Source organism: Aquarana catesbeiana, linkage group LG11 (assembly GCF_042186555.1).
Source record: "Aquarana catesbeiana isolate 2022-GZ linkage group LG11, ASM4218655v1, whole genome shotgun sequence".
Classification (NCBI taxonomy): Eukaryota; Metazoa; Chordata; class Amphibia; order Anura; family Ranidae; genus Aquarana; species Aquarana catesbeiana.
The window spans coordinates 10,880,311-10,906,048 of NC_133334.1; the positions used below are offsets into that span (position 1 = coordinate 10,880,311).

The window sequence follows — 25,738 nt, forward strand, 5'->3', positions numbered from 1 at the left end:
GGTAAGTGTCCTAATATTAAAAGTCAGCAGCTACAAGATTTGTACAGAATTTGTAGCTGCTGATTTTTAATTTTTTTCTGAAGAAGCTTGGAGCTCTGCTTTAAGAACAAACCTACAAAAACTTGTTTGTAATCTGAGGACTGCCTGTATAAGCAACAATTTTTACTGAATGAAATTGATTCATTCAGTGTCTTGTTGTGATTGGTCACAGCAATCACATGGTACTGGCCCCGGGCTGGTAGAGTGATCAGTCATCCGCTGTGTCACAGCCGGTGACAGATTGCCCCACTGCACGGCCCTGCCGTCACACAAGAGGCGAGTTCTGGGAGGACAACATATGACTTCCACCCAGAACTATGAAAGTCCCTCCGGGCTGTTATTTTGCTATAGGCCAGGAGGGAACTGGTTAAATACCATCAAAAGGAAGTTATATCTGTCTCAAATAAAATATAAAAAATATAATTTGGGTACAGTGTAGCATGACCGCACAATTGTCATTCAAAGTGCAACAGCGCTGAAAGCTGAAAATTGGCCTGGGCAGGAAGGAGGTGAAAGTGTCTGGAAGTGGTTAAATTACATTTTTTGGCAATGTGTAGCAAGCCAAGTCTCAACAAGTGGGTATTAAAGCTAAAAAAAAATAAGATCATTTTTTCATTATCCACCTTTACAGTCTATGATCTGTCCAGGACTTCACCATGGAATTTGTAGTACACTGAAGATCCCGATCAGGTTTGTTCCATAAATATCACAGATTCTTGTCAAATTTGTTTATTGAATTTTATCAATTAGTATACATAAGTACATATGGTGGCAGCAAAAGAAAAGATCACATATATTGTAATAATATTGAGTTGTAATTCCAACATAAACTAAAAGCAGTTTAACTAAAACAGTTTTAGCAAGGATCTAACTACTCAAAAGATTGCGTCCTACATTGTATAAGAGAGGATAAAACCAACTAAGACCAGGTTATTATAAGATGACCTCAGATAAAAAAAAAAGGTCTTAATTATTATCAAGAGTATAGTTTTTAAATGAAAAATTAAAAAAACAATACAATCTAAAATCTTATACTACATATTGGAACAGTTGGTATAATGATAATCAAGGAAATAAAAGTTCTGCTACAAGAACTATATAAAGAATAAATTGAAAGAGGAGAGAGAGAATAGGGGGAAAAGTAGAAGAGAGAAAGTAATCTTAGGTAGGAAAAGAAATAGATAGGGAAGAAAGAAATGAGAGGTAGTCGGGGTCCCCAGGGTAGTACATGGTAATAAACACATATAATGAATGCAGAGAATGGAAGTATAAATGGAGATTACCAATAGGTCTTAGTAGGGAAGCATCAAAATTGGAATGCAAAAAGCGAGTCACCCAGGGATTCCATATATTCTCAAAGTTGGATATTTTATCTTGAGTTATAGTCTCTGTTTTGGCATGGATCATTGTTGATTGACTCTATTTTTAGTTTCAGCCATTATTAAGGACGGGGATTTCAAAGCTTTGGAAATTGTTTGTTTTGCGGCTGTAGTGATCTGTAATAGGAGTTTGAATTGGCGGTAGGAGAGAGTGGCCGGTTTTAAGTTTAAAAGTGCTATTGTAGGATCAGGATTGATAGGGATTTCAAACAGTGTTCAAATCATAAGAAATACATCTTTCCAGAAATTTTTTGCTACCGGCCAATCCCACCAAGTATGAAGATGTGATCTAAGATCACCACAGCCATGAAAACAAGATGGGGAATAATGTGGAGCATATGTCTCAATTCTGACAGGGACCAAATACCACCGTGTGAGTACTTTGTAATTTGTCTCTAAGCCAGCTGTTTTGTGAGGATGACTTAGTTGTGATCCAAATCTTATCCCAATTGGCTGCTTCCAACGAAAACCCAAGATCCATCTCCCACTTAGCCACATATGATGGTGGTTCTGAGTTGGGTTTAGTAATAAGATGAGTGTAAAGATTTGAAATAAGTCTCTTAGTGTGTCGGTCACGTTTACATATATTTTCAAATTACATCTAATCTAAATGAATTCTTCTTTGTATATAGGGCATAAAACATTTTTTAATTTGAAGATATTGAAAGAGCTCTGAATTAAGAAGTTTGTGACTTCCACATAAGTCAGGGAAAGTTTTGAATGAAGTAGAGGATGCTAAAATATCACAGATTCATTTAATAACATGCTTGTTCCATCTTCTCCAAAAATTGGGTTAATCACCTGAAAATGAAGAAATGTGTCATTGTTAGGGTATCTTGTAAACAGAACAGATTACAAATAGATCTGATGGTGACACTAACTGACATTTATACTGCCACTAACTCACTCTGACACTAACTGACACTATGGCTGCTTTTACATTGATCTGTTGCAAAAACAGTGTTTGCTGTCAGGATTGTGGATGGTGTATATGTGTCACCAAGGTTTCTCATCTACCAATGGTGAGAACTTCAGGACTTGTGACTTTTATAGAGAAAACAAACTTTATGTTTTCTCAGACCTTAGGAAGTTCTGGTCTGGGTCCGGGAGTCCTGAGGCTGTATAAAGCTTTGTGTGGGATAAAGCCTCCATCCATAGGTCCACATCTTGCCAGTTAAATTGACCTCATTAAAGTGGAGCTCCAACCATGAGGGGAAGCTCCACTTATTTACTTCTTTCCCCCCTCTGCTGCCACATTTGGCACCTTTCGGGGGGGGGGGGGGGACCGGGTACCTGTTTCTGACAGGTGAGGTCCCCTGGAAGTTCGGCTCTCCCCCTTCATCCCCCGACGCCGGAGCCATTCACAAAGTGCAGCGCGCTTCACGCATGTGCAGTAGGGAAGCGGCTGTGAAGCCGCAAGGCTTCATTGCCGGTTTCCCTTAGAAGAAATACCAGCGTCAGCACCCGAGAGCCAATTGAAAATTGGGTGCCGATATCGCGGGCTCCCTTGACAGGTAAGTGTCCTAATATTAAAAGTCAGCAGCTACAGTATTAGTGCAGGATTTGTAGCTGCTGACTTTAAATTTTTTTAGTGAGGGGGGCTGGAGCTCCTCTTTAATTGATCTCAGCTGTCCACAGGAATGGAAAGTAAAATAATACTGTGCAAATATTTAAAAAATGCAAAAAATATTAAAATGTACCAGAAGCTACACAGGAACATGACAATTATTCAAATACAAAGAGTGCAAAAAATGTAGCGCTAACAAAATATGTGCACAAGGGATAAGTGCAATGATCAATGAGTGAAAAATTTTCCAAATCCAACATAATAAAATGAATGGATATATGAAATGAAAAAATGCTATGTGAGTCTCATAACATAAATCCAAAGAAAAGAAAAATAAGTAGAAATCCACAACAATGGAGTGATGATCTTCCAACGTGTGAAGTGAAATGTGAATCATCAACAATGGTGAATCCTGAAGGTGAGTAAGATTGGACACTCTTACCAGAACAGATGGACCTGGATGTCAGCGACACCGAATCATGTAAACCTGGATATCCAAATCAGTGGCTCTCCCGGATGGATGCAAGGACCCAGAGTCTCCAGTGATATCTTCAAACGACTTCGTAGGTATCAACCAACTGGAAAGGCGACTATCCAAAGGGAACACCACGACAGCTCTCATCCAAATATAATGTGTATGAAAAAAGAGATGGGGGCTCCGATAGTGCAGGTACAAAAAAAAAGTAGGTTTATTAAAACCAACATACATAAAATAAAAAGTGATCACGATAGTAAAAGCAATGTGGGGAGCGATGAACCTTGTCCAACGCGTTTCGTCCTAATGGTACATCTACAGGAGCATCTAATTGCTCCCCCACATTGCACATATATATATAAATATCTTAAAAGCAACACATCCAATCAACATCAATCAATTAGACATGGAAATGACAATGCCCTACTATTGGTGGAGGGATGGTCAGCTGTCAGCGTCATTGACAACTCTCATTGGGCACAATGGAGTTGAACACTCCTATTGTTAGTCACGTGAGCGGGAAGTTATTTTTTGCAGGCTTTTTGGATGCTGTTTACATCTCGTACAAGCCACGCCATCCGTGTGCATGCCTCTTTCAGGGGTTTTACTATTGGTTGTTAATATTGTTTTATTGGTAAACTGGATTGAGGCATGGTTGGAGAGCGAACAGCTGACCATCCCTCCACCAATAGTAGGGCATTGTCATTTCCATGTCTAATTGATGTTGATTGGATGTGTTGCTTTTTAGATATTTATATATATATATATGTGCAATGTGGGGGAGCAATTAGATGCCCCTGTAGATGTCCCATTAGGATGAAACGCATCGGGCAAGGTTCATTGCTCTCCATATTGCTTTCTCTACCGTGATCACTTTTATTTTATGTATGTTGGTTTTAATAAACCTACTTTATTTTACCTGCACTATCGGAGCCCCCTTCTCTTTTTTCATACACATTATATTGGGATGAGAGCTGTCATGGTGTTCTCTTTGGATAGTTGCCTTCCCAGTTGGTTGATACCTACGAGGTCGTTTGAACATATCACTGGAGATTCTGGGTCCTTGCATCCATCCGGGAGAGCCACTGATTTGGATATCCAGGTTTACATGATTCGGTGTCGCTGACATCCGGGTCCATCTATTTCAGTAAGAGTGTCCACTCTTACTCACCTTCAGGATTCACCATTGTTGATGCTTCACATTTCACTTCACACGTTGGAAAATCATCACTCCATTGTTGTGGACTTCTACTTATTTTTCCTTTCTTTGGATTTATGTTATGAGACTCACATCACATAGCATTTTTTCATTTCACATATCCATTCATTTTATTATGTTGGATTTGGAACATTTTTCACTCATTGATCATTGCACTTATCCCTTGTGCACATATTTTGTTAGCGCTACATTTTGTCCATAGGAATGTTTATGTGTGAGCTGAGGGAAGCTAAGAGCCCTTTCACACTGGGGCAGTGGAGGGGCGTTGGCAGAAAAGCGCTGCTAGTTTTAGCTGCGCTTTACCGCTATTATAGCGGGGCACTTTTAACCCCCCAGAAGGGGTTAAAAGCGTCCACTTAGCACTGCTTTCAAATCGCTTTTAAGGCACTTTGGAAGTGGTGCCCATTCATTACAATGGGCAGGGGAGGTGGAGGAGCGGCTCCCCTACCGCCCCGAAGATGCTGCTTGCAGGACTTTTTTTCCCATTCTGCCAGCACAGCGCTCCAGTGTTAAAGCAGTCAGGCTCCCACACCGGGGAGCATTAAGAGGTGTTTTCAGGCACTTTACAGGCGCTATTTTTAGCGTAAAAATGCCCCAAAAGTGCCCCAGTGTGAAAGGGGTCTAAGGGCTCTCTCTCTCTCTCTGCTGTGGGATTCTGCTGCCGGGTAAAAGCTGATTGCTGACAGAACACTAAAAAGGTACCTGGATGTTTTGAAGAACTCATTAGGGGGGCATTGTGTTAGTTAGGAACTGACATGCGTTTCTTTAAAGTGATATTAAACACAAAACCAAAAATGAAATATAATGCAGCTAACCAATCATGAGATGTGACGGCTGCATTAGTATTCTTTTTTCCCTCTGTTTTCACCTGGTGATCGGGTCAGTAAAACACCTGATGATAAGCACCCCTGTCAGTGGTAAATGGGTTGTCTCAAACTTCGAACTTCTACATCTGCAGGACAGCGTGTTCTGTTGAAAAATAACAAACTTACTGGAAGAAAGAAAGAAAGAAAGAAAGAAAGAAAGAAAGAAAGAAAGAAAGAAAGAAAGAAAGAAAGAAAGAAAGAAAGAAAGAAAGAAAGAAAGAAAGAAAGAAAGAAAGAAAGAAAGAAAAGAAACAAAATGCAGCCATCACATCTAAGAAATGGTAAGCTGCAATATAGTAAATGTTTGCTTTTGGGTTTAATATCACTTTAAGTGGCTCAGACAAGCAGAATCATTCTTTGTTTTGTACTACAGACATGCAAAGTCCTTCCACATAATAACTACATTTTTTTGCTGTCTTGCTAAATAAAATTACAGGACAAAAAAACTTGAACTGTGTCTGGAGTGAGTGTGTATTATATTATATATTTCACATTTATACATCTTGAATTCCTTACATTTCTTCAGGTACAGATAATCAGATCTCACCTCAGTGCTAAAAATATGCACTGTCACTGTACTCATGACACTGGCTAGGAATGGGCTAACATTAAAGGGTTAAATGTTTGCCTGACCAATGCTTTACTACTGTGGGGGAGGTGCTTGTACTAGGAGAAGGCATGGATTGGTGCCTCTGCTTAGCAAAGACACACGATCCATGCCTTCTGTACTGACAGAACAACAATCTGCCTTGTTTACATAGACTGCCATTCTGCCTGTGTACCGAAGCATTAGCAGGTCCCGGCGGACATCAAGTCCACCATACCCACCAATCAGCTCCTGCTGTGTCTTATCACAATAGGAGCGGCCCGGCGGCTGCGAGCGCACACCCCTGAACCCGAAGATCAGGGTCACACCCTAGGTACGTGATCCTGTGCAGCAGAGCCATTGAAGAAAAGCTGATGTAAGGTGTCTCATGTTCTCTGGTTAGGTCTATATAAGAAATAGAGAGTTCATTGAGCAGATCTGTGTGAGAACCCAGAGAGGCAATTTCCTGAGATAATGTGGATGTGGACTTTTGAAGCTCACTGTGTAATTTAGTTAGTAATTTGAACCATAGCAATTCCAGGCTTTGGTCGCGGTCAGCTTTAGTCAGGGGAGAGGAGCACTGTCTTTGGAGGAGCACTGAACCACCTGCAGAGGCTCTGATGGCAGAGAAGGAGCAGCAGTGGGGAAGGGCTGTGAGCCGATGCCATGCTGCACTGTTCCCGGGGTCTGAGGAGATAGTGGGTGAGCGATCTCTGTGCTCCTCCACTGCGTTTTTATATATATCATATATCTATATCTATCTATCTATCTATCTATCTATCTATCTATCTATCTATCTATCTATCTATCTATCTATCTATCTATCTATCTATCTATCTATCTATCTATCTAGGCATACACAAAGGTGTCCCAAGGGGGTTAATGTGTAGCAGGGTCTATGACAGGAACGAGGACCCCTGGAATCACATCCGAATTCCCGTGCGGATCCAGAGCACTGATTAGAAGCAGCTGCTCCACTCCATGCCACGCATGCACCCCTTGACAATTTCAGTTTAAATGAGTTTTCTTCTCATTCAAATGTTGTCTGTTTATGTATAAATATGATCAATTGTTCAAAAGTGCCCTGCTTGTACACAAGTTTCCTTATGCGGCAACTTCTCAGGGTCTTTTAATCTTCTGTAATGATGGGTTCATCCAGAGGTTATTCAGCGAACCCATTGAGAAAATAATCTATCTTCACACTTCTCTTTTATAGTTTAAAAAAAAAAAAAAAACATGTTAACAAAGAGGGGCACAAAATCCAAAGATCACAAAATCCAGGGATCACCTTCAGGTTTTCAAGAGGGATCAATCAGGCATCTAACTTCTGGACTACCTATCACATTTCTTGAGGCCCTGAAGTGCCAGGACAGGAGAAACCCCCCACTAATTGACCCCATTTTGCAAAACAAAAACCCCAAGGTATTTTCTAAGAGGCATGGTGAGACATTTGAAAGTCACATTTTTGCCATAAGTTTTTTGTACTATCATTCATGATATAAACACAATATAACATGTTTTTTCCCTGTTTATCTTTCTTATCTACTCAGAAATAATATTTTCGAGCTCCTGAAGAAGCGACTATTCGTGAAACATGTAAAGGAAGATACCATCAGGCTATCCTGCCCAACACCTTTTCCTGGGCCCTGCTACAGTTGAAGCACCATTGTCCTCTTAAGTTGGCCGTTGTATTGGGACTTGAGTGATAGACACTTACTCATCATTCAGCCTGATGGTTTGGTGTAATTCATTTTTACTGTATTATATATAATTAATGTTTTTAAGATATAACTTAATAACATTTGTTAATTTTTCTATAATAGTGCCTACAAAGTCCACATTTTTCTGATAGTTCTTGCAGGTTCTTATACACATTATGGGACGCGGCACAGTAGACTCCTTGGTACACCCCAGTGACACCTGGGGAGATATGTACTATATACTAGTTATCCAAAGGGAATAAAGTACATCTTAACACCACAATACCATCCACACTGGATACATAAAGAACATTTAAAAATGGCCTAAAGACACCTCTGTATGAGGAAATCTTCAGCAAAATTATAACTATTGCTCTACAGAACTACAGGACCGATGATAGTTCGACTTGTGATCTATGAACTCCACTCACAAGTTTAAAGCCATCAAAAAAAGAATCAGAACCACTAAAACTACAAACTAGATAACTACCCTCATTCCTGTCCAGTGGGTGAGGATAAGGAAACCACCAACCAAATCAAAGTTTAACCTCAGTCTATCGTCTATAAAATCCTAGTCATGAGTACTGAACATCTTAACCTCTCCTCTTTATCATAACATGGGGGGGGGGGGTGTTCTCTAGTTCATAGAGATGAAGTACAAAGTGCTGGTAACACTGCTTAGGATTTCAGGGCAGCACAGGAAGTTAGGCGCTCACTGGATTTCTGGCAGGATCAATAGGTAATATTTTTCACTTATCAAACAAACCAAAACACTTTCAATGGTATATTTAACAGAACAAAAGCGAAGTTTGTGTTTAGGGTTTACATACATTTTAGGGTGTTTTTTATTTTATTTGTATAGATATTCATCCAGTGAAACTGCTGGTACATTCTGTTTGTGTGAATGAGGCTAAATCAAATGTTCTCAGGCTATTTCCTTTACAGGTCAAATGCTATTCATAAAAAAGTGGTTCACAAAAATACTGCATTATAACCATTTAATAGAGCTGATGATCATAGAAAATAAGTATTTACTATAGTACTCAGCTCCATCTTGTGGCCATAATGAGGTATTTTCCCAAATTATTCTATTTTTTATGAATGATTAAAATTTGACCCGTAGAGGAAATAGAAGGAGAAGATTAAATTTTGTCCCATTCACTCAGAATAAATGTACCAACTGTTTTACTGAACAGATAGTTATGATATATTTATTTATAAATACACTCTGCGGTTAAAATGTTAATCCTAAAATCATATATTTAATTACACATTGTAATTCAATTATTTCTATGTAATCCAAACATTCTTAAAAACTGGAGTCAGTACAGGAATCACTGCTTGCAATGTACCATGGGATATGTAGTCCTTGAAAATTGAGCAAAAGCATGCTGGGAATCTAGAAAGTTGAGGAAAGAGATGGCCAGCAGACAGACAGAACATACAGCATGTACAATTAAGCTTGTATTGGATTGTCAGTTTCAACCATTGTTTGTATTCTTATTACAATGCTGATGTTATAACATGAAAGTATATGCTGCGACCAGAGAACTTTTTTAAGTATAAAACACATTTTCAGTACCTACAACATACCCATTACTTACCTACTTCACTGTGCACATTCAGAGTTCTGTGTACAGAGATGGGCTGTGTTAGAGAAGCGTGTTCCACTTCTACATAAAGCACGGCACCATCATCTGTATCTGCACTCGGGGTTATAGTAATGGAGCAGAGACACTCGTACATTTCAGTCCAGCAATTTCTTATCTTAACTTCCATTTCCACAGGTAACAATGTACGGCTTGCAGCGCCTTCCTCTAGAGGAGGCAGAATATGGGAATTGTCTCCCCTGGATTCCCAGGAGGCGATAAGATGTTTTTCGTCATTAAGTCTTTTCAGATATACATTTATCTGGATTTCTTTTTGTCTGAAATCTGTTATCTGACAGGTTAGAGTTGTTCTCTTCATATGAGCAATAGAATAATCTCCTGAGATCTCAGATACAGTAAGATCACCTAGAAAACAATGAGAAGGAGTAAAATACATCTCCATTTCCTTAATATGCCATAAGAATGTATTTAATTAATATTGCAATGGATAATTTTCTAACCACATCCCTTATGGCACAAATGCCGACCAAAAGAAAAAAGGAGTGGGATGTTTTGAAGGTGTTACCTCTCAAGGAGTAACAAAAGCACTCATATATACTACTAAAAACATATATTCACATCACATCTCCAAAAGCCCGATACTGAGTTACTTTGCCTGCAGGAGGTGTGTTACTGGCCAGTAGGGATGAGCCCGATGTTCGAGTCGAATGTAAGTTCGACTCGAACATCGGGTGTTCACCTGATAGCCGAACATTATGCGTTATTCGCGCCAAATTCAAAAGCCGCGGAACACTGTTAAAGTCTATGGGACACTAACATGAAAAACCAAAAGTGCTCATTTTAAAGGCTAATATGCAAGTTATTGTCATAAAAAGTGTTTGGGGACCCGGGTCCTGCCCCAGGGGACATGTATCAATGCTAATTTTTTTTTTTTAAAACGGCCGTTTTTTCGGGAGCAGTGATTTTTTTAATGCTTAAAGTGAAACAATAAAAATGAAATATTCCTTTAACCACTTCAGCCCCGGAGGATTTGGCTGCTCAATGACCGGAGCACTTTTTACAATTTGGCACTGCGCTGCTTTAACTGGTTATTGCGCGGTCATGCAATGCTGTACCCAAACTAAATTTGTGTCCTTTTTTTCCCACAAATAGAGCTTTCTTTTGATGGTATTTGATTGCCTCTGCTATTTTTATTTTTTGCGATATAAACGGAAAAAGACCAACATTTTTGTTAAAAAAATTATATATTTTACTTTTTGTTATAAAAAAAAAATCCAATAAACTCAATTTTAGTCATACATTTAGGCCAAAATGTATTCAGCCACATGTCTTTGGTAAAAAAAATGTCAAGCAGCATATATTTATTGGTTTGCGCAAAAGTTATAGCGCCTAAAAACTAGGGTACATTTTCTAGAATATACACAGCTTTTAGTTTATAATTGCCTATCTCATTTCTTGAGGTGCTAAAATGGCAGGGCAGTACAAACCCCCCCCCCCCCAAATGACCCCATTTTGGAAAGTAGATACCCCAAAAATGACAAAAAAAAAAGAAAAACATTACACAAAGTTGTCACTAAATGATATAATGCTCACACATGCCATGGTTATATGTGGAATTGCACCCCAAAATACATTTTACTACTTCTCCTGAGTATGAGGATACCACATGTGTGAGACTAGCCACGTACAGGACCCCGAAAACCAATCACCACCTTCAGGATTTCTAAGGGCATAATTTTTTTATTTCACTCCTCACTACCTATCACAGTTTCAAAGGCCATAAAATACCAAGATAGCACACCCCCCCCCCAAATGACCCCATTTTGGAAAGTAGACACCCCAAGCTATTTGAGAGCCATGTTAAGTCCATGGAATATTTTATATTTTTCCACAAGTTGTGGGAAAATTACAAATATATATATTTTTTTTTTTGCACGAAGTTGTCACTAAATGATATATTGCTCAAACATGCCATGGGCAAATGTGGAATTACACCCCAAAATACATTCTGTTGCTTCTCCTGAGTAAGGGAATACCACATGTGTGAGACTTTTTGGGAGCCTAGCCGTGTACAGGACCCTGAAAACCAATCACTGCCTTCAGGCTTTCTAAGGGCGTAAAATGGTGATTTTACTTCCTCACTACCTATCACAGTTTTGGAGGCCATGAAATGTCAACATAGCAAACCCCCCCAAATGACCCCATTTTGGAAAGTAGGGATGAGCCGAACACCCCCCTGTTCGGTTTGCACCAGAACATGCGAACAGGAAAAAATTTGGTTCGAACACGCGAACACCGTTAAAGTCTATGGGACACGAACATGAATAATCAAAAGTGCTAATTTTAAAGGCTAATATGCAAGTTATTGTCATAAAAAGTGTTTGGGGACCTGGGTCCTGCCCCAGGGGACATGGATCAATGCAAAAAAAAGTTTTAAAAACGGCCATTTTTTCAGGAGCAGTGATTTTAATAATGCTTAAAGTCAAACAATAAAAGTGTAATATCCCTTTAAATTTCGTACCTGGGGGGTGTCTATAGTATGCCTGTAAAGGGGCGCATGTTTCCTGTGTTTAGAACAGTCTGACAGCAAAATGACATTTTGAAGGAAAAAACTAATCTAAAACTACCCGCGGCTATTGCATTGCCGACAATACACATTTCAGTTCATTGATAAAAACGGCATGGGAATTCCCCAAAGGGGAACCCCGAACCAAAATTAAAAAAAAAAAATGACGTGGGAGTCCCCCTAAATTTCATACCAGGCCCTTCAGGTCTGGTATGGATATTAAGGGGAACCCCGGCCAAAATTAAAAAAAAAAAAAAATGACGTGGGGTTCCCCCTAAATTCCATACCAGACCCTTCAGGTCTGGTATGGATTTTAAGGGGAACCCCGCGCCAAAAAAAAAAAAAAAAACGCGTGGGGTCCCCCCAAAAATCCATACCAGACCCTTATCCGAGCACGCAACCTGGCAGGCCGCAGGAAAAGAGGGGGGGACGAGAATGCGCCCCCCCCTCCTGAACCATACCAGGCCACATGCCCTCAACATTGGGAGGGTGCTTTGGGGTAGCCCCCCAAAACACCTTGTCCCCATGTTGATGAGGACAAGGGCCTCATCCCCACAACCCTGGCCGGTGGTTGTGGGGGTCTGCGGGCGGGGGGCTTATCGGAATCTGGAAGCCCCCTTTAACAAGGGGACCCCCAGATCCCGGCCCCCCCTGTGTGAAATGGTAAGGGGGTACAAAAGTACCCCTACCATTTCACTAAAAAACTGTCAAAAATGTTAAAAGTGACAAGAGACAGTTTTTGACAATTCCTTTATTTAAATACTTCTTCTTTCTTCTATCTTCCTTCATCTTCTGGTTCTTCTGGTTCTTCTGGCTCTTCTGGTTCTTCCTCCGGCATTCTCGTCCAGCATCTCCTCCGCGGCGTCTTCTATCTTCTTCTCCTCGGGCCACTCCGCACCCATGGCATGGGGGGGAGGCTCCCGCTCTTCTCTTCATCTTCTTCATCTCTTCTTCTTTTCTTCACTTCTTCTCTTCTTCTCTTCTTCATTTTCTTCTCCGGGCCGCTCCGCATCCATGCTGGCATGGAAGGAGGCTCCCGCTGTGTGATGGCGTGGGGTCCCCCCAAAAATCCATACCAGACCCTTATCCGAGCACGCAACCTGGCAGGCCGCAGGAAAAGAGGGGGGGACGAGAATGCGCCCCCCCCTCCTGAACCATACCAGGCCACATGCCCTCAACATTGGGAGGGTGCTTTGGGGTAGCCCCCCAAAACACCTTGTCCCCATGTTGATGAGGACAAGGGCCTCATCCCCACAACCCTGGCCGGTGGTTGTGGGGGTCTGCGGGCGGGGGGCTTATCGGAATCTGGAAGCCCCCTTTAACAAGGGGACCCCCAGATCCCGGCCCCCCCGTGTGAAATGGTAAGGGGGTACAAAAGTACCCCTACCATTTCACTAAAAAACTGTCAAAAATGTTAAAAGTGACAAGAGACAGTTTTTGACAATTCCTTTATTTAAATACTTCTTCTTTCTTCTATCTTCCTTCATCTTCTGGTTCTTCTGGTTCTTCTGGCTCTTCTGGTTCTTCCTCCGGCATTCTCGTCCAGCATCTCCTCCGCGGCGTCTTCTATCTTCTTCTCCTCGGGCCACTCCGCACCCATGGCATGGGGGGGAGGCTCCCGCTCTTCTCTTCATCTTCTTCATCTCTTCTTCTTTTCTTCACTTCTTCTCTTCTTCTCTTCTTCATTTTCTTCTCCGGGCCGCTCCGCATCCATGCTGGCATGGAAGGAGGCTCCCGCTGTGTGATGGCGCTCCTCGTCTGACAGTTCTTAAATAACGGGGGGCGGGGCCACCTGGTGACCCTGCCCCCCTCTGACGCACAGAACATGATGGGACTTCCCTGTGGCATTCCCCGTGACGTCACAGGGAAGTCCCATCAAGTCACCGTGCGTCAGAGGGGGGCGGGGTCACCGGGAGGCCCCGCCCCCCGTTATTTAAGAACTGTCAGATGAGGAGCGCCGTCACACAGCGGGAGCCTCCCTCCATGCCAGCATGGGTGCGGAGCGGCCCGGAGAAGAAAATGAAGAAGAGAAGAAGAGAAGAAAAGAAGAAGAGAAGAAGAGAAGAAGATGAAGAGGAAGAGAAGAGCGGGAGCCTCCCCCCCCTTGCCATGGGTGCGGAGCGGCCCGAGGAGAAGAATATAGAAGACGCCGCGGAGGAGATGCTGGACGAGAACGCCGGAGGAAGAACCAGAAGAGCCAGAAGAACCAGAAGATGAAGGAAGATAGAAGAAAGAAGAAGTATTTAAATAAAGGAATTGTCAAAAACTGTCTCTTGTCATTTTTAACATTTTTGACATTTTTTTACTGAAATGGTAGGGGTACTTTTGTACCCCCTTACTATTTCACACAGGGGGGGCCGGGATCTGGGGGTCCCCTTGTTAAAGGGGGCTTCCAGATTCCGATAAGCCCCCCGCCCGCAGACCCCCACAACCACCGGCCAGGGTTGTGGGGATGAGGCCCTTGTCCTCATCAACATGGGGACAAGGTGTTTTGGGGGGCTACCCCAAAGCACCCTCCCAATGTTAAGGGCATGTGGCCTGGTATGGTTCAGGAGGGGGGGGCCGCACTCTCGTCCCCCCTCTTTTCCTGCGGCCTGCCAGGTTGCGTGCTCGGATAAGGGTCTGGTATGGATTTTTGGGGGGACCCCACGCGTTTTTTTTTTTTTTTTTTGGCGCGGGGTTCCCCTTAAAATCCATATCAGACCTGCAGGGTCTGGTATGGAATTTAGGGGGAACCCCACGTCATTTTTTTTTTTTAATTTTGGCCGGGGTTCCCCTTAATATCCATATCAGACCTGAAGGGCCTGGTATGGAATTTAGGGGGACTCCCACGTCATTTTTTTTTTTTAATTTTGGTTCGGGGTTCCCCTTTGGGGAATTCCCATGCCGTTTTTATCAATGAACTGAAATGTGTATTGTCGGCAATGCAATAGCCGCGGGTAGTTTTAAATGAGTTTTTTCCTTCAAAATGTCATTTTGCTGTCAGACTGTTCTAAACACAGGAAACATGCGCCCCTTTACAGGCATACTATAGACACCCCCCAGGTACGAAATTTAAAGGGATATTACACTTTTATTGTTTGACTTTAAGCATTATTAAAATCACTGCTCCTGAAAAAACGGCCGTTTTTAAAACTTTTTTTTGCATTGATCCATGTCCCCTGGGGCAGGACCCAGGTCCCCAAACACTTTTTATGACAATAACTTGCATATTAGCCTTTAAAATTAGCACTTTTGATTTCTCCCATAGACTTTTAAAGGGTGTTCCGCGGCACCCCAAACTGTTCGCTGTTCGGCGAACTTGCGAACAGCCAATGTTCGAGTCGAACATGAGTTCGACTCGAACTCGAAGCTCATCCCTATTGGAAAGTAGACACCCCAAGCTATTTGATGAGAGCTATGTTGAGTCCATGGAATATTTTAAATTTTGCCACAAGTTTCGAGAAAATTACATTTTTTTTTACACAAAGTTGTCACTAAATGATATATTGTTCAAACATGGCATGTTTATATGTGGAATTACACTCCAAAATACATTCTGCTGCTTCTCCCGAGTACAGGGATACCACATGTGTGGGACTTTTTGGCAGTCTACCTGCGTACAGGACCCCGAAAACCAAGCACCGCCTTGAGGCTTTCTAAGGGCGTAAATTTTTGATTTCACTCCTCACTGCCTATCACAGTTTTGGAGGCCATGAAATGCACCCCCCCAAATGACCCTATTTTGGCAAATGACACCCCAAGCTATCTGCTGAGAGGCATGTTGAGTATTTTGCATACCTCGCTTTTTGTCACAAAGTTTTGAAAAAAGATAAAAAATATAAATTTTCTTTTCTTTCTTCATTTTCAAAAATAAATGCGATCTGCAAAATACTCACCATGCCTCTTAGCAAATACCTTAGGGTGTCTAGTTTCCAAAATGGGGACATTTGTGGGGGTTTTGTGCCATCTGGACATTTCAGGGCCTCCGTAACTGTGATAGGTAGTGAGCAGTAAAATCACAATTTTTCGCCTTTAAAAAGCCTGAAGGTGGTGATTTGTTTTCGGGGCCCCCAAAAAGTCTCACACATGTGGTATCCCCGTACTCAGTAGAAGCAGCAGAATGTATTTTGGGATGTAATTCCACATACAACCATGCCATGTTTGAACAATATATTATTTAGTGACAACTTTGTGTAAAAAAAAAAAAATAATTTTCTCAAAACTTGTGGCAAAATATAAAATATTCCATGGACTCAAAATGCCTCTCAGCAAAAAGCTTGAAGTGTCTTCTTTCCAAAATGGGGTCATTTGGGAGGGGGGGTTGTGCTATCTTGACATTTCAGGGCCTCCAAAACTGTGATAGGTAGTGAGGAAGTGAAATCACCAATTTTTGCCCTTAGGAATCCTGAAGGCGGTGATTGGCTTTCGGGGTCCCGTGCGCGGCTAGGCTCCCAAAAAGTCTCTTGTCAGTGCAGCTTTGCCCCAGTGCAGCCTTGTCAGTGCAGCCTTGCCCCAGTGCAGCCTTGTCAGTGCAGCCTTGTCCCAGTGCAGCCTTGCCCCAGTGCAGCCTTGTGTGATCGCCGCCGACATACACAGACGTGTGTAAATTCAAATATGGCGCAGAGACTGCAGGGACTCGTCGGAGCCGAGATACACATACCTGAGTGTCCACGGCTTTTCTCGGCGCCGCTCACAGTCATGCCCAGTCCCGCCCTATGATGGACATAACACAGGTCCAATGGCGGGACTGGGCGTGACTGTGAGCGGCGCCGAGAAAATCCGAGGACACTCGGGTATGCGTATCTCGGCTCCGACGAGTCCCTGCAGTCTCAGGGCCATATTTGAATTTACACACAGCTGTGTATGTCGGCGGCGATCGCGGCAATCGCTGCGATCGCTCCGATCAACCAAAATTGGCGGGGATCGGCCTATAACATGCACGCACAATTTTCCCCTGATTTTAAGGGGAAAAAAGTGCGTGTTATATGCCGATAAATACAGTATTTTTTTTTTATCCCCATTGAATCCAGCTGGAGAGATACATCTGATATCAGCACTGAGCCTGGGGGTGGCTCCAAAGCGTGATTTGACTCAGGGTAACAGCTGGGTCACACGCTCTGAGGTGAGCATATTAGCCTAGGGGGACCACTGAAGTGCACCGGAGCATGGTTTGCAGCACCTAGGATGTATTAGCATGACGGATGATATCACACTTGGACACCACCTACACGCACAGATTTGGATTGTTATATAGGACTTTTTCACCTGTTACTTTGCAACTATGCATTAGGGCATCTATGATGTCTTATACGGAGCACTAAGCACTTTCTGCATTTATTTATGCACATCACTGTTTGCTATTTATATTATTGATGTTTTTTTCATACAAATCCAACATTTGCACTTTGCACTTTTATATGTAAGAGGACAGTATAATTATTTATTTATGTTATTTCTAGATTTATATGCACATATTTGTATTTTGTTTTTATTTTGATTCATTTTTTAAAAGTTTTTGGTTTACTCGAGCGCAGCGCATATTTTCTATCCCCAAACATTATATATTTTTTTAAAGCAAAGGCCCTACAGATTAAAATGGTGGGTGTTGCAACTTTTGTTTTCTCACAGTATTTGCGCAGCAATTTTTCAAACGCATTTAAAAAAAAAACAACACTTTTTTTAATTTTAATGCACTAGAACACACTATATTGCCCAAATGTTTGATGAAATAAAAAAGATGATCTTAATGCCGAGTACATGGATACCAAACACGACATGCTTTAAAATTGCGCACAAACGTGCAGCGGTGACAAACTACATACATTTTTAAAAGCCTTTTTAAAACCTTTACTGGTTACCACTTTAGATTTACAGAGGAGGTCTACTGCTAAAATTACTGCCCTCGAAGTGACCTTTGTGGTGATACCTCACATGCATACTGCAATTGCTGTTTACATATGACACCAGACCGACGCTTGCGTTCACCTTTGCGCATGAGCAGAGGGGGACAGGGGTGCTTTTTTTTTTATTATTATTTATTTTGCTTTTTTGTTTTATTTTTAAACTGCTCCTTTCATTTTTTTTAACATTTTTATTGTTATCTCAGGGAATGTAAATATCCCCTATGATAACAATAGGTAGTGACAGGTACTCTTTTTTGAAAAAAATGGGGTCTATTAGACCCTGGATCTCTCCTCTGCCCTCAAAGCATCTGACCACACCAAGATCGGTGTGATAAAATGCTTTCCCAATTTCCCAATGGCGCTGTTTATATCCGGCGAAACCTAAGTCATGAAATGCTTGTAGCTTCCACTTTCTTAGGCCATAGAGATGATTGGAGCTGTTCTGGTCTCCAATAAGCTCTATGGTCAGCTGGCAGAACCACCGGCTGCATTCTCAGGTTCCCTGTTGGGACAGGAGAGCCCGGGAAAACCATGGAAGACGGTAGAAGGGGTGAGACGTTCCCTCCCACTGCTTCTAAAAGCACTCTAGAGGCTAATTAGCCGCTAGGATTGCTTTTACATTAAATCCGACCACTGGCTGAAAAGAATGATACCAAGAGGATACCTAAACCTGCAGGCATCATTCCGGTATAACCACTCAAAGTCCAGCAACATACCAGTATGTTGCTGGTCCTTGTTGGGCATATATTGTAATGTTCTTTTTTTATGCAGCCTGTGGGCTGAACGAAAAAAAGAGATTGATCAGTGGGTATGCCCACCATTAGAATACCGCCTTTCATCCACTCACTTCTAATGATGGGCATACATACACCATTTTCTTTTAACTATGGTGGTGAAATCACCTCCTACAGCGCTGGAGTCATTGATTTACGTAACGTGGGAGCAAGCGCTGTTGCTGTCAAGATAAATAATTATCATACCTGCAAAGCAAATACAATAAAACATAGTCAGAATAAAAGTAAGGGGGGTCTGTTTTAAGGCCACCCGGCGCATGGGAATGTGACAGAATAGGAGTTTCAAGGCCCCCCCAGGTAGTTAATTGGGCAGCTAGTTGGGTGGGCGGGGCTTATTTCTTGTCAGTTAAAGTGAAAAGTAAGGTTAAAAGGTATAAGCTTAGGTAACCAATAAAAAAGGTCATATAGCCAAGGTCTAGGTCAGCTGACCACTGGAGGTCAGCTGACCTTAGGGAACATTCCAGAAGATTATGTCACATGACACTTTTGGAATGTTCTGGAAATGTCAAAAGGCTATATAGGGCAGTGCAACAGGTGCTCTTTGCCAGTTCCCCTCCCCCCTCCCTTGTTGTGGCCTTATAATATTATTTGGGTTTACCCTCCCAGTATCTTAAGGGAGTGATTAGTTTAAAATTGTTATACTTGTCATCAACCTGAGTCGTAGTGGCTGGGTTGCTTATTGTAAGGGGGTTTTGAGAAATTAAGTTATTTGTGAATTTATTTATATAACTATGAATGGTTACATTGTTGAATAATAATAAATTGAATACCAATAATAAAGACCGCGGCCAAGTTTACTCCACTATCTGGTTTGTTGTTTTTTTATTTATAGGTACTATTTCTGTCTACATTCCCATAAATTAGCGGCGATGAATTGACCAGCATCTAAATTGCTTTGGTCTACAATAGATCTATAGAGATCTTCGGTGAAAAACAGTGAATAAAATCAAGTGATGTAAAATCAACTGTTTCCACCTGAATTCTGGGTTGGCCAGTGAATGGGGGAAGTACAGGTGCTGCAGAAGTGGTGGGCTCCCAATTAGGATTGGTGAATGCAACAGGAAGGGCACTATGGGCTTGATGGGCCTGTGTTTGTCTTTTTCTTGGTGGCAGTGGGACACTACTCGTGCTTGCCACCTCGACAGCTTGAACTGCACTTATGGGACTCGCCACGTCACCACGTGATACTGCAGTGCTGGATGTACGACCAGGATGTACTAGGCCGCTGGTGCTTGCCAGTTCACCAGAAGGATGAGCGGCACTAGTACTTCTCTGCTCCATACGAGAGCCCAGCAGTTCTTGCACCTCAACAACAGCAGAAGATCGGGGTCTGGTACGCCTGACCTTGGCAGGGACCACAACTCCTTCGTCAGAGCTATCTGTCAGGGTGCCTCTGCTGTCTACAGGTTCGTATTCTGAGCCTGAATCTGACAGATGAGTGACTTCCTCTTCACCATCTGTCATGCTCAGAAACGTGTAGGCCTCTTCACTAGTGTACCTTCGATTGAACATTTTAGTCTCTAAATTTACTGGTACAGTAGTGAGACTCACAGGAAAAAGAGCTCCTGACTGTCATTGACTGATTCAAACGCTACCAATTTTTTTTTTTTAGCATTCGCAGGGATCAGGCATGACTCTGAATGCTGCAGTTATGTGTTTAGTGTTCTGTAAATGACAGTGATCGATTGATACTGCACTTGGGTAGGCTGGGCTGGGCAGAGGGGCTAAACGCAGGTGCTAGCAGGTATCTGGGCTGTGTTTTTGGGAACCCTAAACTGCTGGGGATGCCAATATAGTTCTGATCAGATCAGATATTGATCCATTCAAACACTATACTACTAAGGGAGGTTTAGGGTGCGTGCATGGGTGTTAGCGATACTGGCACTAATCTGACACTGCCTGGGGTGACGCAGACCCTGACTGACTCTAAAACCTAACTGATCTCACCCGCTGGGTTATCGGGGGGTTAAACCTTTATTGGGTAATATACGGCGGATGCCCTGACGCTATAAAAAAATCTAGCTAACCAGCATCACCCGTGACACTTATACAGTGATCACTGGTGACAGGGGGTGATCAAGGGGTTAAACCTTTATTAGGGGGGGTAGAGGGGGTCCCTAGACCTATCTGAGCCTACCAATAATTACCCTAACACTGACTAGTGTCACTAATGACACCAGTACAGTGATCAAAAAAAAATCTGAACACTGTACTTGTTGGCACAGTGTCAAGGGGTGCAGGGGTTAACTGGGGGGGTGATCGGGAGTGGCAAGTAGAAATGAGCTTCGAGTTTGAGTCGAACTCATGTTCGTCTCGAACATCGGCTGTTCGCTACTTTGCCGAACAGCGAACAATTTGGGGTGTTCGCGGCAAATTCGAAAGCCACGGAACACCCTTTAAAAGTCTAAGGGAGAAATCAAAAGTGCTAATTTTAAAGGCTTATATGCATGGTATTGTCATAAAAAGTGTTTGGGTACCTGGGTCCTGCCCCAGGGGACATGGATCAATGCAAAAAAAGTTTTAAAAAAGGCCGTTTTTTTGGGAGCAGTGATTTTATTAATGCTTAAAGTCAAACAATAAAAGTGTAATATTCCTTTAAATTTCGTACCTGGGGGGTGTCTATGGTATGCCTGTAAAGGGGCACATGTTTCCAGTGTTTAGAACAGTCTGACAGCAAAATGACATTTCAAAGGAAAAAAGTCATTTTAAACTACTCGCGGCTATTAATGAATTGCAGGTCCCGAGTCTCCCGACAATACACATAAAAGTTCATTGATAAAAACGGCATGAGAATTCCCCACAGGGGAACCCTGAGCCAAAATTTAAAAAAAAATGTCGTGGGGGGTCCCCCTAAATTCAATACCAGGCCCTTCAGGTCTGGTATGGATATTAAGGGGAACCCCGGCCAAAATTAAAAAAAAAAATGACATAGGGGTCCCCCTCAAAATTCATACCAGACCTGAAAGTATGGATTTTAAAGGGAACCTCGCGCCAAAATTAAAAAAAAAAAATTGGCGTGGGGTCCCCCCAAAAATTCATACCAGACCCTTATCCGAGCACGCAACCTGGCAGGCCGCAGGAAAAGGACGAGAGAGCGCCCCCCCCTTCTGAACTGTACCAGGCCACATGCCCTCAACATTGGGAGGGTGCTTTGGGGTCCCCCCTAAAGCACCTTGTCCCCATGTTGATGAGGACAAGGGCCTCATCCCCACAACCCTTGGCCGGTGGCTGTGGGGGTCTGCAGGCAGGGGGTCTTATCGGAATCTAGAAGCCCCTTTAACAAGGGGACCCCCAGATCCTGGCTCTCCCCCCTGTGTGAAATGGTAAGGGGGTACAAAAGTACCCCTATCATTTCACAAAAAAATTGTCAAAAAAGTTAAAAATGACAAGAGACAGTTTTTGACAATTTCTTTATTTAAATGCTTCTTCTATCTTCTTTCTTCTAACGTCTTTCTTCCTTCATCCTTCGGTTTCTTCCTCCATCTTCTTCTTCTTCTGGTTCTTCTGGTTCTTCCTCTGGTGTTCTCGTCCAGCATCTTCCTCCGCGGCGTCTCCTTCTCTTTATCTTCTTTTCTTCATCTTCTTCTCCGGGCCGCTCCGCATCCATGATGGCATGGAGGGAGTCTCCCGCTTTGTGACGCTTCTCGTCTTCTGACGGTTCTTAAATAATGGAGGGCAGGACCACCCGGTGACCCCGCCCCCCTCTGACGCACGGGGACTTCCCTGTGGCATTCCCCTTGATGCCAGAGGGGGCGGGGTCACCCGCCCTCCGTTATTTAAGAACCGTCAGAAGAGGAGAAGCGTCACACAGCGGGAGCCTCCCATCCAATCGTGGATGCGGAGCGGCCCAAGAAAAGAAGATGAAGAGAAGAAGGTACCGCTGAGGAAGATTCCGGACGAGAACACCAGAAAAAGAACCAGAAGAAGAAGAAGATGGAGGAAGAAACCGAAAGAAGATAGAAGATAGAAGAAAGAAGAAGCATTTAAATAAAGGAATTGTCAAAAACTGTCTCTTGTCATTTTTAACATTTTTGACACTTTTTTTGTGAAATGGTAGGGGTACTTTTGTACCCCCTTACCATTTCACACAGGGGGGAGGGCCGGGATCTGGGGGTTCCCTTGTCCCGCAGACCCCCACAACCACCGGGCAAAGGTTGTGGGGATGAGGCCCTTGTCCCCATCAACGAGGGGACAAGGTGTTTTGGGGGCTACCCCAAAGCATCCTCCCAATGTTGAGGGCATGTGGTCTGGTACGGTTCAGGAGGGGGTGGGGCGGCGCTCTCTCTCAGGTTGCGTGCTTAGATAATGGTCTGGTATGGATTTTTGGGGGTAACCCATGCCATTTTTTTTTTATTTTGGCGTGGGGTTCCCCTTAAAACCCATGCCAGACCTGAAGGGTCTGGTATAGATTTTGAGGGGGACCCCACGCCATTTTAAAAAAAAAATTTTGCCCAGGGTTCCCCTTAATATTTATACCAGACCTGAAGGGCCTGGTATAGAATTTAGGGGGACCGCCCAAGTCATTTTTTTTTTTTAATTTTGGTTCGGGGTTCCCCTGTGGGGAAATCCCATGCCATTTTTATTATGACTATTAATGAATTGCCGGTCCAACAATGCACATAACAGTTCATTGATAAAAATGGCATGGGATTTCTCCACAGGGGAACCCCGAACCAAAATTTAAAAAAAAAATGACGTGGGGGGCCCCCTAAATTCCATACCAGGAGACCACATAGACCACAGAATGGTCTATGCAAAGCTGCATAATCAGTGGGTGCTGGTTGCCAAGAAAATGGTGACCTAAGCAGTGGCCGCTGGTGCTCAAAATTTTTTTAGGGGGCGCACACAAACTGAAAAATTCTGAAAAAAAACCCCGTCAATTGCAGCCTCACTGTGCCATAAAACGCAGCCACTGTGCCCCATCATATGCAGCCACTGTGCGATATCAAATGCTGCCAGTGTGCCCCCCCACCCGCTGGCCTGCCATCTCCACTTAACCTGTCTCAGTGGGACAGCTCCTCAATGTCTTCTCCCATCCTCTCTTCTCGTCCTCTGCTATGATTGGACGTCTGATAGGCATCCAATCACAGTGCCTGTCGTTTCAGCCAATCATGTGACGGGTAACAGATCCTGATTGGCGCCTGATTGGTGGAGATGCGGTTTAGTGTTAGGAAAGCGAATATTCTAATATTTTCTAACACAGCTGAGTGACCTGCCAGCGCCCTGCATCAGGTGTGATCAATTTGGGTTATTTTTTCCAAAGAAATGTAGTAGTATAAATTTTGGCCCAAATTTATGAACAAAAATTACTTATTTTGCAAAATGTTATCATAGAAACTAAAAAAAAGTGTTTTTGTTCAAATTTTTCGCTCTTTTTCCACTTATGTCACAAAAAATAAAAAACGCAGTGGTGATTAAATACCACCAAAGAAAGCTATATTTGTATGAAAAAAATGATAAAAATTGTGTTTGGGTACAGTGTTGCATGACTGAGTAATTGGCATTCAAAGTGTGAGAGCGCTGAAAGCTAAAAATTGGTCTGGGAAGGAAGGGTGCATAAATGCCCTGTATTGAAGTGGTTAAGGACATTAACAGAGTTGTCCCGTAGCTACTACTTTTTTATCTTGGCTGTGTGCTTAGGGTTGCTGTCCTGTTGGAAGATGAACCTTCTCCCCAGTCTGAGGTCCAGAGCGCTCTGGAGCAGGTTTTCATCAAGGATGTCTCTGTACATTTCTGCATTAATCTTTCCCTCGATCCTGACTAGTCTCCCAGTTCCTGCTACTGAAAAAAATCCTCACAGCATGATGCTGCCACCACCATGCTTCACTGTATGGATGGTATTGGCCAGGTGATGAGCCATGCCTGGTGTCCTCCAGACATGACGCTTGCCAATCAGGCCAAAGAGTTCAATCTTTGTTTCATTAGACCAGAGAATTTTGTTTCTCATGGTCTGAGAGTCCTTCAGGTGCCTTTTGGCAAACTCCAGGTGGGCTGTCATGTGCCTTTTACTAAGGAGTGGCTTCCATCTGTCCACTCTACCATACAGGCCTAATTGGTGGAGTGCTGCAGAGATGGTTGTTCTCCTGGAAGGTTCTCCTCTCTCCACAAAGAAACACTGGAGCTCTGTCAGAGTGACCATCGGGTTCTTGGTCATCTCCCTGACTAAGGCTCTTCTCCCGTGATCACTCAGTTTGGCCTGGCGGCTCGCTCTAGGAAGAGTCCTGGTGGTTCCAAACTTATTCTTTTAACAGATGATGGAGGCCACTGTGCCCAATGAGACCTTCAATGCTGCAGAAATTTTACTCTACCCTTCGGAGGTCTACAGACATTTCCTTGGACTTCATGGCTTGGTTTGTGCTCTGACATGCACTGTTACCTGTGGGACCTTCTATAGACAGGTGTGTGCCTTTCCAAATCATGTCCAACCACCTGAATTTACCACAGGTGGACTCCAATCAAGTTGTAGAAATATCTCAAGCATGATCAGTGGAAACAGGATGTGATACTTATGTACATGGGAGGAGCCTGTTTTTATTTTTAATAAATTTGCAAAGATTTCAAACAAACTTTTTTCATGTTGTCATTATGGAGAATTGTTTGTAGAATTTTGAGGAAAATAATGAATTGAATACATTTTGGGATAAGGCTGTAACATAACAAAATGTGGAAAAAGTGAAGTGCTGCGAATACTTTCTGGATGCACTCTACAGTGTATACCTTGTATTAATGAAGAAGACATGGCCCAGTAGTTTGGCATAATTGTGAAGAAAATTATAAACAATCACACTGAATATTGATGGATTTCCTTAATAAGATATAATGTTCATAGCTCAGATGTGATATAGACAGAAGATATAAGCTGGCAAAATCCCCATTAAAGCAGAACTTTACCCATAACAACTTGATAAATATAATGTTCTTTAGCAAGGAGCATACATTCAATATTAACCAGTTGCCGACCGCCGCACGACGATGTACGTCGGCAGAATGGCACGGGCAGGCAAAAGGACTTACAGGTACGTCCTTGCCTGCCCGCGGGTGGGGGGTCCGAT

General features: G+C 42.8%; 1 protein-coding gene across 1 annotated transcript in view; it reads right to left on the reverse strand.

Annotated features, from left to right (window-relative positions):
• Nucleotides 1–722: 722 nt before the first annotated feature.
• Nucleotides 723–25,738, reverse strand: part of LOC141111837 (uncharacterized) — a 293,979-nt gene continuing 268,963 nt past the window's right edge. Inside the window, exons 10-11 of the mRNA XM_073603991.1 lie at nucleotides 9,436–9,846; nucleotides 723–2,219 (exon numbers count right to left, since the gene is read on the reverse strand). Coding sequence (XP_073460092.1) covers nucleotides 2,212–2,219; nucleotides 9,436–9,846 — 419 coding nt within the window. The 3' untranslated portion in view covers nucleotides 723–2,211. The remainder of the gene's footprint in view (nucleotides 2,220–9,435; nucleotides 9,847–25,738) is intronic.